Below are 18,640 nucleotides of genomic sequence, written 5' to 3'. Positions count from 1 at the left end.
GGAATTAGTGAGAATTATATTTAGAAAATATTTTGCTTTAATCAAGATTGTATTTTCAGCCGTCATAAGACAAACCCAGGGGTTTCTCATGACAGAATTATGGATCTGCTACTTTTAAGGGCTAGTAGACTAAGGCCCAATCCCATTCCTTACCCCTTCCCCTTCCCCCTCCCCCTTGTTTTGAAGGGGTAAGGGGAAGGGGTAAGGAGTAGAAATGGGATTGGGCCTTAGGCCCTCTCCCATTTCTGCCCCTTACCCCTTCCCCCTCCCCCCTCCAAAACAAGGGGCCTTACAGTATCTCCATTAGTTTTTCTTCATCTTAGAGATGACACCTTTGTGAAGAGGGTCAATAGAACCATGCAGCTGTACTACGTGGACGACTTGACTGTTCCATTAATGAATAGTGAAACATCCACCACACCTCACACCACACTGTCCCTGCAGAGGAGCGCGATGGCTCCATCTACTACGCGGTTGCCGTGGTGAAAAAGGACCGAGTGGATATCCGTAACCTTGACGACCTGAGAGGCCTTCGGTCCTGTCACACCGGCTACGGGCGCACCGCCGGATGGAACATTCCGGTCTCTGTGCTGATGGACAGAGGGTTGATCAAACCCCAGCAGTGCCAGGTTCCACAAGGTGAGTGCATGCGTGTGCAAGCGTGTGTGTGTGCGTGCGCACGCGTGTCACTCACGTCCCCTTTTGGTGGCCCCAGGGGTAAATAAGGACGAAGCACAACAACCAAATAATATTGACGGAGTCAAAGTCAAGGTGGCAAAAGTAAAAGGGTTTTATTTTCACCACTCAAGACACAAGTATGACAGAGCCTTCAAAAACAAACCTGTGGGGGAAGAAGGGACCAAAAGGAAGTTGGCAAAAAATGTAAACAAGTATAACAAAACTAGGTCCAACTATTCACTAACTAAAACCAAATAACAAAAGGCCTACTCTGCTTATCTAAGTTTAACTAAAAGGCTCTAACAAACCACGTAAGAAGGGCTGAGGCAGCAACCAGCATGCCAGCGGCGATCAGAGAGAGAGATAGAGAGATAGAGATGCACAGGTGTGCTCCATTTATTTATGGAGCCTGACTTCTGATTGGGGTTTGAGGGAAAACAACTCCCGCTCACCTGTGGAGAAAAGGGGGAGGGTAAAAACAGGCTCACAGATCACAGGCCTGTGATCTTTATCTCTTGCAGATAAAGAGTAATCTCAATAATTGCATGAGATCTTTAACTGGTTTCTGGAAGATATGTCTGTTTGATTGTTTGTCTTTCCACTTGTCTCCTGCGGGGCCTAGCGGTGGGGGGTTTCTTTAAGCAGAGCTGTGTACCGGGTGCCAATCAGCCAGGCTTCCCTTCTAACCTGTGCAGCCTGTGTGTGGGAGACCAAGCAGGGCAGAACATGTGTGAAAAGGGGAAGGACCTGTATGACGGATACAACGGAGCCTTCAGGTACCGTGAGAACTACAACTCCTACAATCCTTTGAGTGGATCTGAATGTGATGGATGGCCTCCGATGGAGTTTGGGAATAGCCTTTAAATATTGAGCTAACTGGTTTTCTAGTAGATACACAAGGCTAGTAGTGGAATGAAAATAATGGATTTATCATTTGTAAGTAACTTTGACCAATAAATGAAATGGTGTTCGGCCTCTGAACTTTATCTGCCTGTACGTCTTAGGTGTATGGCCGCAGGACTTGGAGATGTGGCTTTCGTTAAGCACTCGACTGTTTTCCAAAATACAGACGGTATGACACATTTTGCCCATATTTAACAAATGTATGTATTACTTGGATGTTGTATGTGCATAAAATAACTTGCAATCTCTTGCAAGGCGTTATCCTTCATCAATAACCTGATAAAAACAATTGCTTGACCTATTGCATTTTGTGTCCAAATGTACCAAAGCTAAATTTGATAATCGTTCTTTCTTCCCTGCAGGAAACTCGAAGGAGCCCTGGGCCTTGAGCCTTCAGTCCAAGGACTTCCAGCTGCTGTGCTCTCAGAACAGCAAAGCTGAGGTTACGCAGTACCATGGCTGTAACCTGGCCAAAGTCCCCTCCCACGCCGTCATGGTACGGCCCGGCACCAACACCCACGCTGTCTACGGACTCCTGGACTATGCACAGGTAGGGGGGCTAGGATGGTAAAAGTTGTGTTAAAATACAAGTTTGACGGAAGGGGCAATATTAAGAACAGTTTTTCTTGAATCGCTCTGCTATGCAAACATCTTGGTCTCTCCCTCTTCCTGTCTCTGTCTCTGTAGAAATATTTTCGCAGTGACGAGGGCCTCGAATTCAAAATGTTCGACTCCTCAGCCTATCAGGGCTCAGATCTCATCTTTAAAGATTCTACACTCCGCCTAGTGGGCGTGGCTGATAAAAAGACCTTCAGCGATTGGCTAGGACATGCCTACATGGATTCACTTGTGGACATGCAGTGTAACTCATCCACTGCAGGTAATATACTCTACAATTTCTACACTTTACAGGGCTGTGAGGAAAACAGGGGTTAAAGATACTAATATGATAATATTCATAGTTGTCCCTCTCTCTCTCTCTCTCTCTCTCAGTGACATCAACGATTTGGATTCTGCTGACTACAATCCTCGGCTTCATGGTAACCAACTTGTGGATTTAGAGAAGCAAGGCGACTGATTATGTGACACGCTTAAATTGAATCCCCACAATGTAGCTCCACCTTCCTATCTGTTTCCTTCTCAACTCTACTTTTCTTGACTCATAACTAACAAATGTATAAAGTTCCTGACTTGATCGGAACAAATGCCCCGCCTTGTCGCCTCCGACCATTCCAAACTAAATTCACTGTTTGCAGGACCCTGACAATGTCTGTCTAAATCTGAATTATCCTATGAACGCATCCAATGCTTTTGTCTAGATTCTGAACAGTAGGAAAAAGCAATGAGAAGAAAAGGCCTTCTGGCTTCAAATGGTCTTTTACATTACATTTAATTTGCTGATGCGCTTTTCTAAAGTGTCAGTAAGTCAGTAAGTCTTGCTGTTATTCTCGTCATGTAAGCACTTCATATCAGTCGTTGTTCTAGAGAAGGGATGGTATTTGGAATTGTCCGGTTTGGAAGATGAAAAAAAGAAAAAGATGACCATCTGTGTTTACTGAGGGTGGTCTGTCATATCAGTGCATATGCTGCCCCCTGTTACATTACACTCCTGGGCAGTGCCTCTCTAGAATGTTGGCACCTTGACCCTTCTAGTGTAGACCTGGATTAGCATAGCTGTCTTGGTGTATCTCCTCAGTTGTAATTCCAACCCTGTTCCTTAAACTGCATCCTATTTAATTGCATTGATTTTTTTTTGTATAATGAGATTTATTTTTCTATGGTCGGATACCATATCAGTGTATATGTTCTGACTCATGTCGTCAGAAACCAATACTATCTTTTTCTCTTTCTAGAGATTATTTTTCTGTATGAAATGATTAAACTGTAACTAATATTTAGTAGCCAGGCCAGTGTGTCTGCAGAAGTTTAGCTACATATAACAACCTGCCTCAATGTTTGTGTTTTATTATAGCAAAAATAAATCTTCTGTGCATCAATCATTTGTATGGTCATTTTTAAGAGTACAAGTAGAAAAGCAATGCTACCAGAATCACTGCTTTCCCTTAAAGAGTATAGTGTCAGTTACCAATTCCTTTGACCTTTGTATGAAAAGAGCAAAGTTCTGATGCCACTACTGTAGCCTAAATACAGAATTCTGCTCTTCTGAGAGCCATGCATACCCCTAACAGAAAAGATCGGACATTCAGCAAACAAGCATTGTGCTTCAAATACAAAAGCTTAGTTACTGCTATTGTTCAATGAGACAAGAACGACATTAAAGTTTACACCAATATGGCTATGGCCTGAACAGCATTACATACTTTATTTAAATGAGAAATTAAATCCGAGTCAATAACACAAGGTATATTTGTATGTACATACTGAAAATACTGCAATAACTTATACAATATAAATAGTATCAATCATTTTGGCTGTTGGAAGACCAAAGGTTGGCATACTTTCCAGTGAGGTCATTATTTACACCCTTATATCCCACATCTCATAAAGTCCGAGGCCTGGCGGTAGACCACCTGATGAGGCGGTGCAGGGAAGGAGAACCTACACATTGCTCTGGTCAGTCCACCGAGTGAACGCAGAACGTTAAAGTCTTCATTTCTTGATCTGTTTGGAAGCGTCTCTCCATCCTTCTTTGAGCTCTTTAATAAATGTTTCTCGCAGTCTCCTGAAGAGAGCGCCCATCTCCCCCGTGTCTCCGGGGGTCCTGCCGGCTTCCCCCCGCACCGCGCTGGAGCTGAGGATCCGATCCGACGCGTCCCTGCCCGCGATCTGAGCTTTGGTCAGCGCGTAGGCGGTGATCTGAGCCGCCCGCCGTATAATGCGGGATTCAGCCAACTTCTCGATGACCCGCGGGTTATTGAGGAGAGAGAATAATATCCGGATGATCCCCATCGTGAATGGCCCGGTTCAGTATCGGTTGAGCAGAACCGGCCGGCCCGACAGTCGAGTCCGGGGAGGAACTTTGAACACCTGAAACCGAACACAATTTACTGCATTTCAATCTAGGTCATGATTTCTAACATTCCATCGAGATATAGGTTATGATTGATATAAACCAATAATGTTTGTTTGTATCAATCATAATGTTTCAGATAATAACCTACGTTTGATAACGTAGATGTTTGACACCGGTGACCGCCAGGTTTACCGAAGCGACCTGAGGAACCCGAGCGACGGAACGGTTTCTGCACGGCGGTGTTTGTTCGTTGTACCATCCGTTTTTAAGGTTACGTGTTTCCGTTCGCTCAGCAGAACAGAGTAGACCTCGTTCGGTTCGATCGTTCCGAGCAGATCCCCTGCTCCGCTTTTGTACGTGCAAACAAAACATATTCGACCTTTAGTTAAAGATCCATCCGCCGTTCAGCCATGCGTGTGTTGATGCTCCTGGCGGTGGCGCTGATCTCCGTCCTCCCGGCGGCCGTCAGCGGCGCCGACAAGAAGAAGCTGCAGATCGGCATCAAGAAGAGAGTCGACAACTGCCAGATGAAGTCCCGCAAGGGTGACGTGCTGAACATGCACTACACCGGGAAGCTGGAGGACGGGACCGAGTTCGACAGCAGCATCCCCCGGGACAGCCCGTTCACCTTCACCCTGGGCACCGGGCAGGTGATCAAAGGCTGGGACCAGGGCCTCCTGGGGATGTGCGAAGGCGAGAAAAGGAAGCTGGTCATCCCCTCCGAGCTCGGCTACGGGGACCGAGGCGCGCCGCCCAAGATCCCCGGAGGCGCGACGCTCATCTTCGAGGTGGAGCTGCTCAGCATCGAGAGGAGATCCGACCTTTGATGGAGGAATGAGTGGTGGAGGCTGCTTTGATATGGTAATTAGGAGAAGAAAGGGGATGTTAATTCCCCTTCTGGGTTTACACAATCTATTGTTAGATTGATCACATTAGTAGAAAAACGAATAACTACAGATTATTGAACAACATGCATCCGGGAAGCTGTCAGAGGTCTGATTTGCATTCCAAATCCTGTTAGTTCTGGTTGTGTGCATTAAATACGCCGGATAGCACCCTATTATCTATTAATTAAATTGTAATTCTATGATAGCTAACTTGTTTAGGTTTGGCATGGGATTGTATCCCTAATACTGGAGAATTCAATGCCCATTACTTGGTATTAAACAAATATATTATACCAATATAAGTGCATAGGCCTACCCTACTGAAGGCACTACTGACTTTTGGATGGTTTCTCTGTGACAAAAAGATCACCAGTTACATGGGATGGAGACAGTTATTTATTAAGGAAGCCCTTTAGAAATGATCAGTTCAGGTGGTCCTACTACTGAGACCCGTGTAGTCTCTTCAGGTGGTCTGTGACGTGATGTTTTCTAACCATTTTCCAACGTTTGTCTCGTTTTTCTTACAGATTCCAGACGGGACCATGGCACAGAATGGAAAAACATCCCCATGCCCATGTGAAAGCCAAACCTGGGAATAATGTGTGGTGCCATCTGTAGACCGACTGTATTCCACTTAAGCTTATAGGTTAATTGAAACATGATTTTTCTCCCTTTAACAATTTAGTCAACTGTATTCCACTTAAGGTTAATTGAAATGTGATTTCCCCCCTAAACAATTTGGTCAACTGTGTGCAAAGGCAAAGTCCTAACTGTATTGATATTAGACGCAATGTGCCCAAAACCAGTAATTAGGTGTTTGTTATTATGTATTCTAGATTAAAATAACCTTGCATTGGTTTTTTTCTCGTTGATACGAGAATTCTTCTATTTTTGAGAATTCTAACTATTTTGCTAAACCGTTTTGTAGATTGTTGCCTTTTTATCTGAAAGAATAATCAGATGGTATAGATAAAGTTCGTTTTTTGTTAAAATACGTTTTTGAATTGTAATAAAAATTGAAGCTGTATGTGAGCACTTGTGTTTGTCTTTTTATTGCAAGAGAAAAGTTATCCCATTGTCCAAAATGACTGGATTACTAAATAGGTCCAATTCAACTTCACTTATAATGACATTTCCACATAACAATTCCGTTAGTTTCTATATGACTTCTATTGGCGTTGTTCCCAAAATCCATGTTTTAAGTTTGAATTATATCGTTCTCACAACAGAAGGCCCTATTCATAAGGTGTTGCCTTTCAATGCATAATTTAATGCTATTTGTTATAACATGGTGCATAGGTTGCTTAAATAGTGCAAAATGTCTTAAGATATAAGAAAGAAACGTAGACAGATTATTATATTATATAATTAGTGTATATCATCACGGAAGCCCTCGTCAGCCGTCCCGAAGCTTCTGAACATAAGCGGAGCACTTAAAGGAGCACACCGGCATACCGGAAGTTGTTCATGAGCGCTAATTCTCCTGCAAGCATTAGCCCGACAAGCTAACTGTTGTAATCTTTTTATTTTTGCAAAATGTCTGTCAAACTCGGCGCTTTGCACAGCGACTCCTACGTGGACATCAGCCAGTACAGAGACCAGCACTTTAAGGTGAGTCTGTCCGCGTTCCTCAGACTGCAGCTCCGCCACAAAGGGACGCTGCGCGTGGACGGGTCACGATCGGCGTCAACTAACCCGAGTTAAAACTAGTATAAAGTTGGTTAACCATCCCGGGTAAAAACATGTATAACGTTAACCAACCCGGTTAATACATATATAACGTTAACCAACCCTGGTTAAAACAAGTATAACGTTAACAGTGAACCAGTCGGGTTGTCTTTACAACCAAGCGGACCCGGGTTGGTTGACTGTAACGTTATACATGATTTAACCCCGGCTGGTTAAGTGTTAACGTTATACTTGTTTAACCCCCTTTTGGTAATATAATGATAAATCAGCCTCCGCAGAGCCCGGTTGAACGTCACTCACGTTGTGTTCACTCTCAACGTGTTCACTCTAACAACGTGTTCACTCTCGCATTGTGTTCACTCTGTGTTCCCTCTTGCATTGAGTTGACTCTCGCATTGTGTTCACTCGGTGTGTCCACTCCCAAGATATCTACACACTCTCTTGTGTGTTCCTTGTCGCACTGTGTTCACTCTCGCACTGTGTTCACTCGGTGTGTCCACTCCCAATATATTACACACTCTCTTGTGTGTTCCCTGTCGCACCGTGTTCACTCACTCTGTGTGTTCACTCTCTGTGTGTTCACTCATTGGAGGCTTTGCGCTCACCCTCCCTGGTTTCTCTCCTCCAGGGTAACCGCTATGACCAGGAGAAGCTGCTGACGCAGAGCAACACTCTGTACGTAGGGAACCTGTCCTTCTACACCACAGAAGAGCAGGTTGGTTCATTATCACGATCATACACTACCCCCCGAGTTCATCACCGCTTCCTCAAACAGCTCACCTGTCCGTTTATCTATTTACCATCCAACAGGTGTACGAGCTTTTCGCTAAAAGTGGAGACGTCAAGCGCATCGTAATTGGCCTCGATAAGGTCAAGAAGACTGCCTGTGGTTTCTGCTTTGTAGAGTATCCTTTGAACAAAATACTACCCCACCCACACCAATGTTTTATTGTGTTTAATGGTTCCACACTGACATCATACACAAGTGCATTATCTCAAGGTAACGCACTGCAACGACGTCCAGACCATAACTCGAGCCGTGCCAGGTATTACACGCGGCTCGACGCAGAGAACGCCATGCGCTTCATCAACGGGACGCGGCTGGACGACCGCATCATCCGCACAGACTGGGACGCCGGCTTCAGGGAGGGCCGGCAGTACGGCCGCGGCAAGTCGGGAGGCCAGGTGGGGAATACCTTACATTCAGCAGACGCCTTTATCCAGAGGGACTTGATAAGTCTACACATCTGTCTGGGCAGTCAGGATGTTCATAGAACCAAGTGCCAAGCCTTAACAATCGCTAGGTTGATCCAATCCCTGTGTACAACAAAGACAGCTAGGATAAGATGCTACATAACTAAGTACGACGTACAATAAGTGTGTACATTAAGTGCCAAGAAGTATAACGAGTAGGAGGGGAGAGACGACGCAGAGTCTAGGTGAACTCTGTACAGGTGAGTCTTGAGTGTTTCGCGGAGCCTAGAACCACACGGCTGTGGTCATTGGGTCAGAGTTACAGAACGATCAAGGCCCCTTCTTCTTTGCACAGGTGAGAGACGAGTATCGGCAGGATTACGACCCAGCCAGGGGCGGCTACGGTAAGATAGCTCAGACGAGGGCTCCGGAGGCCCGAAGCAGCTTCTAGAGACGGCCTGGCGGGGCTGCAACTGACGCAACCACTGCCTCAGAATGGAGCTTCTCCTCGGAACCGCTTCCTGCAGTTAACCTGGACTATGGCTGAATCAATCCCTGAAGAAACACTTTTGTGTGGAACAATACGACCACTGGACAACTTCTGGGACTATTTTCAAGATTAGTATTATTTTTATATTTTATTTTTTGTCCTTGAGTTTTTAATTTGTATTCCGCCGACCGCTTTGCTTTCCGTTTTTGTTTTAATAGCATGCCCTGTGTTTTCAAAATGCCAGACATTTCCCCAAAGGCTGAAAAGCCACAAGACCTTTTGTAGAGGAATAGTTCCATCTCAAATACCATTTGAAACCATGTTTCTTACAAAATGATCTTGACATTTAAACTACTGTGTCTGTTGGTGTCATCAACTTATTTTTAAAGAACATTTATGTGGTTTTCTGCATTGTGCACAATGTGATAGGCTGCACTGTAGCCTGTCACAATGGAACATACAAGTATACTGCCAAAATGTTACATGTTAATTGCGGCATCAATTAGTAAAAACAAGTTGACTCAAATCTACTATTGACTTCATGCAGTCTTTTATTTGTGCACTTCACTATCTGGGGAAAAAATGGATATATTTGTTTTGTTTGTTCATTCATCATACATTGAAATAAATTAATGTTAGATACTTAATAACATAATAACTAGAGGCATAACTGTTGCTGAGTGTTGTGGAAAAGGAAAATAATGGTGCCACGCTGAAAATCCCCCCCAAAAAAGGTCTTGTAAATTACCATTCGATTATTTCTTTGGCCACCACTTGGGGGCGCCACTGCCCCTAAATTACATGACTGACGCCATCGTATTTTACTATAGTCTTTTGCCAGTCCGCGTTCTGATGAGGCTCCTGAATACTCAATGGATTTCTTGCCTAAGTTTGTTCTCACTTTAGGGACAGTCAGAATATATGATCCGTTTTTATTCTAGTGCACAAATGCCAGACTAGTCTAAAAAGGGTGCATAAGAAATGAAGGAGCTGTCCCAAAATGGCCTAATAAATAAACGTGTCTCAGTCCCATCAATGGCCATACCGCTCTCATACGGAGTGTATAGTAATTAATAATGTATTTGGATTTGGTATTAAACCAACAATTTGTGCGCAGTGTCCAGCATATGCGTGGTGGCCACTGAGACCGACTGCTACAAATTGTCTCCATCATCTAACGGAGGCAAGATAAAGTCTCCTCCTTTCAACAAAAATAAAACGGCTCGTGTTTTTGAATCAAAACAAGCTGAAGCCTAAGCTTTTTTTTTTGCCCTCCATCAATAGCGGCTTGAAAGTCAGATGCTTATTCAACACAAACCCAGGTATTTGGGATTTGCTACCCTTTCAACAGGCATCTTCTTTGAGGGGACTTGCCTGGTGGACTGGTTCATTGATCTGCTAAAAAAAACCTCCAACTTGGTCTTATGAGCCTTAAGGAGCCGTTCAAACTGGGGGAGCTGGTTAAGGACGAGATACAGCACGACGTGACTGCTAATGCTTTATTGAGTGGATGCACAACAGAATCCGATATCCCCAGTACCAGAACACTATTGAATAACTGTGCATCCAGCTTTGAAACTTTTTTTTACATGGAATAGCGCATTAATGTTTTATCGGTTTTCTATAATGCATAGATTACGGATGGCACTAACAATTAGGGCAAATTATTATTTTTTTTAAGCAAGTAGATGACTGCATCACACTGTTTCTTTACAAGACTAAGAAGAAGGAAAAGACTTGAACTATTCTGTGACAGCTTTGTCGTCATGCATGTGCAACCAAGTGATTGGTTGTCAACCCTTGTCTTTTAAACAGCCCTCCATGTTATGATGTTCCATCACTAAGGGTTTAATTCACAAGGATGACTGATTTATGAAATGGGGAAGATGAGAACCAATAGAACAAGATTAGCTTGATGTCGAGGGTGATGTTCTTTGCTATGGGAACACTTTTAGTCTTAAAATGTCCTGTTACTGTATCGGTTCCATTTCTCGCTAGTCAGTCCCATCTCTAGAATAGATGACACATGAAACGGGTTACAACCGGTATCTGCACTGAACAAAGTAAAAAACTGAAAGTGCATGCATGAGTTTCAGTCTGTCTGTGGTTCAATGTACTGCTCATCCAACAGCTCCAAGATGTGTTTCTTTGTCATGTCTGGACTATACTCTTATTGGCTCACATGTTATAGTCAAGGATTTGGTGATTTTTTTTTTTGTCCCTTTTGCTCAGCTTTACTTGCCTCATGTTTAACTCTTTTTCGTAAAACACACACACACACACACACACACACACACACACACACACACACAGTAAATTGGACATTCAAGACTGCTCCCTTGTTGTCCAATGATCCGTGCTGTCCTGTTTTTCAATAGCTATAGTGTTTTCACTCATCTCTCCTCTCTGCCTTTGGTTGACGCACTGGTGGTAGTCCCAGCCTTTGGCGCTGGCGTTGCAGCTTCACCCGAGGGACCCATAGAGCTACGCTCGACCGGCCAGTGGAGTCCCGAGGTCATTACCACTCCCGGCGTGTAGCCAGGGGCACTAATATCACGCTCCAACACCCCCCCCCAATACCCTCTCAACTGAATAAAAATACAAAATACTTTCTCTTCTCTGGTCTCAGTAACCTTAACCTATTTGCATTTGTCTCCCCATCGAGGGCAGGGTGCCTAGCCGACTTTGTAAAAGACTTAAGAGTAACATAAACGTCAAGTCGGTTGAGTCTGAAGTATTAAGGTTTTAATCTTTTTGTTTCCAGGTTTTTTGTAGTACCCACAAGTTGAAAGAAATCCTAATAATAATGGAGTGGTTCTGCTAGAGTGAGGCCGACAACCACAAGGGACTGGGTTTATGCAGTCACGCCAGGTACTATAGCTGCTGCGGTACAATGAAACGCTCTGCTGAAAGTCAGGACACAATATATTAAACCACTTTCAAACACTTGGATGGATTAGTATGGAGCCTGTGAGATGTCATGGACGTAAGCACACATACTTTACTAAACCGTGCGTGCGACTTACTCTAAGCCCACGCACGACTAACTTAGACACTTTTGCGACTTACTCAAGTTTGCTTGCGACTTATAAAACAGACATGCGCTTTATTAAAAAAGACATGTTCTATAGATTAGTGCCACATTTGACTAGGGTAAGGAGTGTAAATAGACAATTATAGACAGCCAAGCAATGTCGTGATTATAATTCATACAATTCCATAGCTCACAGCCTTTTCCTGCCTTATGTTTGAGAGCAGTCTGTTAATTTGCATTTCGATGAACCCACATTCTTGGATTGTTTTCAAATCCGTTTTATACCATTGTTGTTGCTCCTACTGACCAATTTCTGCATTCAGGCACGAACCAGCGCACTTTCAATTTGCCTTTCTTGGCATATTCCTGCGTAGGGATCCTCCTGTGCTTTCATCTGCTTGAATTACAGAGCGCCTCGCAGATTCAGCACAAGCGCTTAGTGGTAATTGTGCACAGATAAGAACAGCTGATTTTTACTGTTTGCTTCGGTGAACACAAGCGTTTTTTTTCCCTGCCTCTGATCGATCTTCTTTTTTCCCTTAGTGGTCGAATTGAATTTGTCTTGCAGAAATAGATTCATCCATTCAGCCTCTGATCCATGCATCCTAAGCCTCTTTTTTTCTCTGTCTCTTATCCGAGTTAAAGCCCAGTGAACCGTTTCATACGAGGCCCTCTTCCTGTTGGTTTATGTCGTTTGACTGCATAAGTTCATGGGCAACGGGAACCGGAGCGGGCAGTAACCCTGTCCCGTCTAAAGAACGTATTGCATCTCACCAGGACATTTGGATCATCAAACGTCGACTTGTTTTGGGCCTATTGCCTCGAATGCAGGGGCCTGGGCCGATTTATCTCCATGCTTAGCAAACGAAACGGAGACAAGAAACAGCCCCCCTCCCCACCCCCCTCCCCACCCCCGCGGCCTCCGCTTCAGGGCTCTGAAGGAGCTCTGTGGGACGGCGCCTCTCCCCGGCTGTCCCTGGATCCTCTCGGTCTGTGGGTGATGAGCGCTGAGAACGCAGCACAACCAATGACGGTTGATGAGTTTTAGAGCGTTGTACGACCCCCCCCCCCTCCACAGACCAGGTGGGTTCGCTTGATGAACGAGCAGAACTTGACATAACGGGGGTATCGGCAGCCTTCACGCCATTCAGGATGCGTGGGAATCTATTCATTGCATCGTGTGTGTCCGTCTTGGCCTCTGCACATCCTAAACTACCCGATTATTTGCATCTTAGTCTCTGTCCGTCCCTCTTAGCTCGTAGCATATTGTATAAAACAGTGTATGAGAGTATGATACATATAATGTCTACATGATATTTTGTGTGTGCACGTGACTGTGTGCGTGTGTGTGCCTACTTGCGTTGGTGGGCCTTTTTCTGATGCAATCTGTCGACATTTTAGGTAGAACGTGTTTGCAATGTCATCTGAACAATTCACGTGTATCCTCGATGGTGACGAACACAATCTCAGAGTGCGGTCAGTGGATGGAACCCCCAGTGGTATTCATGAATCATGTATGTACCACGCTGGATCTGCCTGGCTGGCAGATTTACCATGGGAGTTAATCGCAGACAATATTATCAAAATAAGTGACAGGGAAAGCCGATATGATTCTGGTTGGTAATTGCTATTCGATTGATTTATTATACATGCTCTTCCTCTCATCGCTAAACAAAACTCTCCAGTAAATCACAGGTACGCCTTTTGAATCATTTCCTTTCTGCCATCTTCTAATTAAAGGAGTGAAAGGAAAGCCATGCTATTTCTCACAAAGAAATTAAAAAAGGTATTTAGTCTGTGTATTTAAACTGAAAAACATGAGCCAGTTATTAACTGCAGTCATCAAACATGGCAGCTCAGATCCCTCGTGTGAAGGTCATGATTGCATAAAAAAACACTACAAATATAACTGCACAGAATCAGTGACAAATCCACAGGGGTTTACTGTGCTTTTTCTATTGTTAAGAACACATTGAAGCAGCTGTTGCTGCCTATTACTGTTTATTGCACTGGGCTTGTGATTTTACATTGTCTGGTATAGAGCCCAGAAGTGTGTGTGTGTGTGTGTGTGTGTGTGTGTGTGTGTGTGTGTGTGTGTGTGTGTGTGTGTGTGTGTGTGTGTGTGTGTGTGTGTGTGTGTGTGTGTGTGTGTCATATACAGTATTCTGGATTTACCCTGCAGATTAGCCCTGGAGCACTTTAGCACTAGAGTGTCCGTGGTGCTATGAACCCCGTGCAGAGTGCTACTCTGTCCTGTTTATTTATACAGCTCATCACAACGACAGACTCAACGGGCTCCATGGCCACTTCCAGGGGTTTGCTGATGCCGTGTCAGCTCTTAAACCAGAATAGATTTTTTTCTTTGAATCAGTGGGAACAATATGAAACAGTGTGCAGGCCTTAAGTGCGAGCAGACAGGGTGCTTGTCTCCCACATGTTGAGGAGTAGAGGAACAAGATGTTTGTTACTCTGTTATCGTCAAATTGTAAATCAATGAGAACTGATAGAGTAAGAAACAATACTCCATTCCTCAGTACCCTCTCTTGTAAACAACCCTATCATATTATGGGATGTATTCAAGGGAAGTCTGGGCAGCAGCCTAACGTAGCCCAAGCACTTAAATACAACTATACACCATCAGCTAGTGTCCGCTAGCAGCCACATAACAGTAGCAGTTTGTTTGCTAGCAGACATGCAATGGCTTGTTCTAATTTCCAGTAGAATGGCCTTTGCCAAAGGCCCTAAGCAGCATCCAGAGAGCAGATGTTATGAATATAAAGCATACGAGGAGTGTATCTCTCACTTTAAGACATAGGCAGAGCGAGAGGCGGCGAGAGAGAGAGACGAGAGGCCAGCAGAGCAAAGCGTTGGAGGCCGCTGTAGGAGAGAGGAACTCTATATCTTCCCCTACAGATTAAACCGTCGTACCAGTGTCTGGGCTCGGTGCACATTGCCTACAGATGATGCATTTTTGCATCATAAAATAGATACATATTTGAGCTCAGTGTTAATAATATTTAATATTGTATATCGTAACTTTATTCACCGCACTCTGGGATGGCTGCTGTGCTCCTTCGTGGTGGCTAATGGAGTCATTGCACTCACACTGACGGCTAGCCTGGCCTCAGAGAACTACAGCTAGTCGTCTGAGATCCCCCTCTTGGTGATAGATAATACAATGATGGTAATGGCGTTGCACGTTCTTTTCATTAACCGCATTATTCCATTAATTAATACTTTTGACGTAATAATTAGGCTGATTGGTTAAGAATCTTAAAATGTTCTGTCACGTGTCCAGCAGTTTTGGGTATTATAGTATGAACTGTTATTTTGAGTAAGAACTCTAGTTGTGCCTCACATTATGTTTCATGTTAAAGTACCTGGACGAGACTTGGCCCCGGGAACAGCACCTGAAGTCCCTGGTGGACTGTCCTGTTGTGGAGCTCTGCAGGCCAGCCGTGGGGACCTCCCCTCTGGGGCTGGGACAAGGTCGGTGGGGTCTCCCGGGAGACCGATCCCCTCCTTTGGTCCGGGGGAAGCACCTGAGGCAGTGGGCCCACCCTCTTCTGCAGACCACCTCTCCACTTGGAATCAGAGGACACAGACAGAGGGGCTTTTTGGTGTCTTCACATTGACGGCAGATTTGCATTGGGATTTTTAGAACTACTAGAAATCTACTGTTTGTTCCAATTCAATATTTGTATGGCCTGGTTTGGTTTACATAATCCAACATTGAAATATTGTAGAGGGCCCAAATAACCCACGGTTATTGTTTATGGAAAATGATACAAGTCATATATGAAGAGCGCCAACAAGTGTATGTGTGTCTTGGGTTCCTCTTCCGATCTTCCAGGATCTCCTGTAGCAAGTGGACTTAAGATTTCTTCACTACATACGTGGAACTGAAGTGACATCAAAAATAGGTAAGACCCTTACCAAATGTATTCGATGGACAAAATACAATTAATAATTTGTTATTCCACATTAGATAATTCGGTGCAAAAATCTGTAAGCGTAGGCTTCATTTTTTCACGGACTTATTAATTGGTTGATCGTTTTTACAGATGCCTTGAACAGCAAGTGCAGTTTGGCTGAGATGAGAAGGATCTCACTTCACAATGGGCGCAAATTACTTTTCTTGCTCTTCCATTGTGAGGTGATTTCCAATTCAACGTGATTGCGAAATACATTTTCTCAGAGCTTTCAGATGTCCTGAGAAATAATCATGGAGGCCTTTCGTGGAGCGGAGGAAAGATGGAATCAGTCCTTCTGGTCTGCTTCACACAGAAGGGGACTCGGTGACAGAAAAGAGGATGTTTACATTTTGAAGATACAATCCCCTGATGGGAAGAAAAGGCATCCCCTCCAAAGATATTTGGTCGTTTCTACTCTTGTGAGTAATATGTGGAGAAAAACTGGTGTCCTTGGAGGGGCAAAGTTGTTTATCAAGTTGTGATGAAAGCGATAACGAAAAGTACAGAGAGAGAGAGGTCTTGTCTTTTTGGCGGCCGTAGGATGCTATGCCTTCCCCCCCCCCCACACAATATTTGCCCTGCCAGTAAGGCACGGTATTGCTGTTTAAAGGTTGGTTTTTATGGTATTAAAAATCTTTGTTTTATCCTTTACACAGAGCACTGCTTTCCCCTACAGACCGTCGGAAGGCTGGAGAAGAATCATTAAAACTCCAACATTATTGGATGGAAATTGGCAGGTATTCACTCAGCAGGCGAGACAGGGCTGAGACAGGTTTGAGTCAGAATGTAGCCATGCATCATGGCTTTCCATTGTCACAGTACACACCAAACAGCTATCAAAAGCATTCTCTGGACTGCAGTATGAACCACCATTGGTCAGCCGTTATACATCAGCTGTCTGCGTTGTACCTAAGGCTATAGCTGATTGTTCATCAGTGTGACTTCTTATGACATCAATGTTACAATTTCAGAATGCTATGTTAGATTACAATGGATCACATAACAACAGCATCATCAAACTACGGTATTAACTTTGAATATTATACAGGGGTTGCTACTCATCGTCTTGGTTTATGGCTTTTCTTCAGGTGCAGAAATAACAGCCTTTTTTCCCACAAATCATGCCAATGTGAATGCTGCCATTGTTTGTGTTTTCATGGTCTCCATTTCGCCATCATTCTAAAGGAACAAATGGGAGACGCATTATGTGAAAGCCTTTCTCACAGCAGTTACATTTCAGGCCGTACTACTTCCATATTTGGTAGTGAGTCATTTACAGTCATACATTGTTTGTGTGTGTACAGTACTGTAAAAAATAAAACGCATACATTTGTTTAAATAATAGGTAGCCATATGCAAAAACTGAAAGATTTTGCGAAACTTTTAAGGAATATGATATTTTTGTCTATTTCTTTTTTCATACTATATATTTTTTTAATTTTTCTGTAACTTTGACACTGACAAAGGCTGAGTAGCTGGTAGACTGCATCATGTTACGGTTTCTGCTAAAAGTGAGGAATCGAGGAACATGGTAAAAATAACCACAAAGGGACGGCACTCAAAGACGTTGAAGGGGGTGAAATGGAGCAGGAAACGAATAGCAGCTCAGAAGGGGAGCCTCCAATAATACCTCTACTATAGTCCGTAATCTGAGAGTCCATGGATCCCACACACAGACACGCGCACACACACACAGGCACACACACACACACACAGGCACACACACACACAGGCACACACACGCTCCTCTTACACTCTTCTAATTAATCATCCAATCATCAAACATATGATATGTTTGTCTGTTTGTTTGTGGTCTTGATTGAGAAACCCCAGAGGGAGGTGAAACCATGGAACAGCCTTGACTGCGAGTAAGTCCTACTACTACTCCTACTACGATGATGACCTCAGCCACCACCACACCTCTCCTGTGTTCACTGAAGGACGGCTCCTCATGCCGTTTGCTGAAGGCAATGTTCTGTCCTGCACTGTTGCTACTGCGAAGCAAACACTGTGTTGCCGTGGGTGGATTAAAGTCCTGAATTATGTTTTGCTTTAACACCGACCCCCAACCCTTTCCCATAGGCTGCTGGCAGTATGGACTCCGCAGCCTTCATGAGGAAATGTTGTCCTTCCTTATGTGGGCTGCGAAAATCCACACTGGCTGTACACAGTTATACATTTATTAATACACCAGTGCTACCTCACTGCTGGCGGTCCTAATGTTCAATGCCTTATTGCCAAATGCTTTTATGCTATGCGATTCTTTTTGGAGTGTGGTAGCAACTAGTAAGCGATTGTTGCATCTAACGTAACTGTAATTGATAAATAGAGTGTCGTGGCACTCTGAGTCTTTAGGGTTTGATTACAGCTGTCCTGGAGACGCTGTCCTAATCACGCCCCCCCCCCCCCCCCCCCCCCCTCTCCCTGGTCACTCCTTCTGTACCTGTGTCCTAATAAACCAAACACAAGACGTCCCTTAGTTGTTTATGTTTGCAATTTGGACTTAGTCCACGCACACACACACACACACACACACACACGCACACACAATTTGGTTGCCCAAACCTTATACCACAAAACAAAAGTCACCACATAATCAGTAATATTTCATTCATGTTTTCGCTTCGAAAAGCGGCATTGGGGCGGGGTCTGTCAGAGGGCCTAGCCAGGGATAGGCTATACTGGGAGTGGTAATGGGGACCAGACTGCTGCCTATCATGTACACGCTGTCTCTCTTAACCACCTCACTCTCTCGGCTCAGTCAGGCGGAGGAGCGGGCAGCATGAGTGGATCCCACCTCACTGCAGGCGGGCACGA

At 44.3% G+C, this 18,640-nt stretch overlaps 3 protein-coding genes and 1 long non-coding RNA gene across 5 annotated transcripts in view; 3 read left to right on the top strand and 1 right to left on the bottom strand.

The window, feature by feature from the left end:
• The window catches only part of meltf (melanotransferrin), a 9,456-nt gene extending 5,878 nt beyond the window's left edge, over positions 1–3,578 (top strand). For both annotated transcript variants that reach the window (XM_060066376.1, XM_060066377.1), the window contains exons 11-16: positions 445–639; positions 1,301–1,454; positions 1,683–1,750; positions 1,944–2,131; positions 2,269–2,461; positions 2,575–3,578. In XM_060066376.1, coding sequence (XP_059922359.1) covers positions 445–639; positions 1,301–1,454; positions 1,683–1,750; positions 1,944–2,131; positions 2,269–2,461; positions 2,575–2,642 — 866 coding nt within the window. In that variant the 3' untranslated portion in view covers positions 2,643–3,578. The remainder of the gene's footprint in view (positions 1–444; positions 640–1,300; positions 1,455–1,682; positions 1,751–1,943; positions 2,132–2,268; positions 2,462–2,574) is intronic.
• Positions 3,579–3,856: 278 nt separating this feature from the next.
• LOC132468647 (uncharacterized) lies at positions 3,857–4,837 on the bottom strand. The gene is made up of 2 exons (XR_009528248.1): positions 4,704–4,837; positions 3,857–4,569 (listed from the first exon to the last, which is right to left on the bottom strand). It is a non-coding gene; the product is annotated as an uncharacterized LOC132468647 (long non-coding RNA).
• On the top strand, positions 4,830–6,474 carry fkbp2 (FKBP prolyl isomerase 2). The gene is made up of 2 exons (XM_060066379.1): positions 4,830–5,416; positions 5,970–6,474. The coding sequence occupies exon 1, from the start codon at positions 4,966–4,968 to the stop codon at positions 5,380–5,382; it is 417 nt and encodes a 138-aa protein (XP_059922362.1). The 5' UTR covers positions 4,830–4,965; the 3' UTR covers positions 5,383–5,416; positions 5,970–6,474.
• A 395-nt stretch (positions 6,475–6,869) lies between these two features.
• Positions 6,870–9,345, top strand: ncbp2 (nuclear cap binding protein subunit 2). The gene is made up of 5 exons (XM_060066378.1): positions 6,870–7,053; positions 7,760–7,846; positions 7,942–8,036; positions 8,178–8,316; positions 8,681–9,345. The coding sequence occupies exons 1-5, from the start codon at positions 6,979–6,981 to the stop codon at positions 8,774–8,776; spliced, it is 492 nt and encodes a 163-aa protein (XP_059922361.1). The 5' UTR covers positions 6,870–6,978; the 3' UTR covers positions 8,777–9,345.
• Positions 9,346–18,640: the final 9,295 nt, after the last annotated feature.

Source organism: Gadus macrocephalus, chromosome 12 (genome assembly GCF_031168955.1).
Source record: "Gadus macrocephalus chromosome 12, ASM3116895v1".
Classification (NCBI taxonomy): Eukaryota; Metazoa; Chordata; class Actinopteri; order Gadiformes; family Gadidae; genus Gadus; species Gadus macrocephalus.
This window is presented reverse-complemented; position numbering and strand designations above follow the sequence as displayed.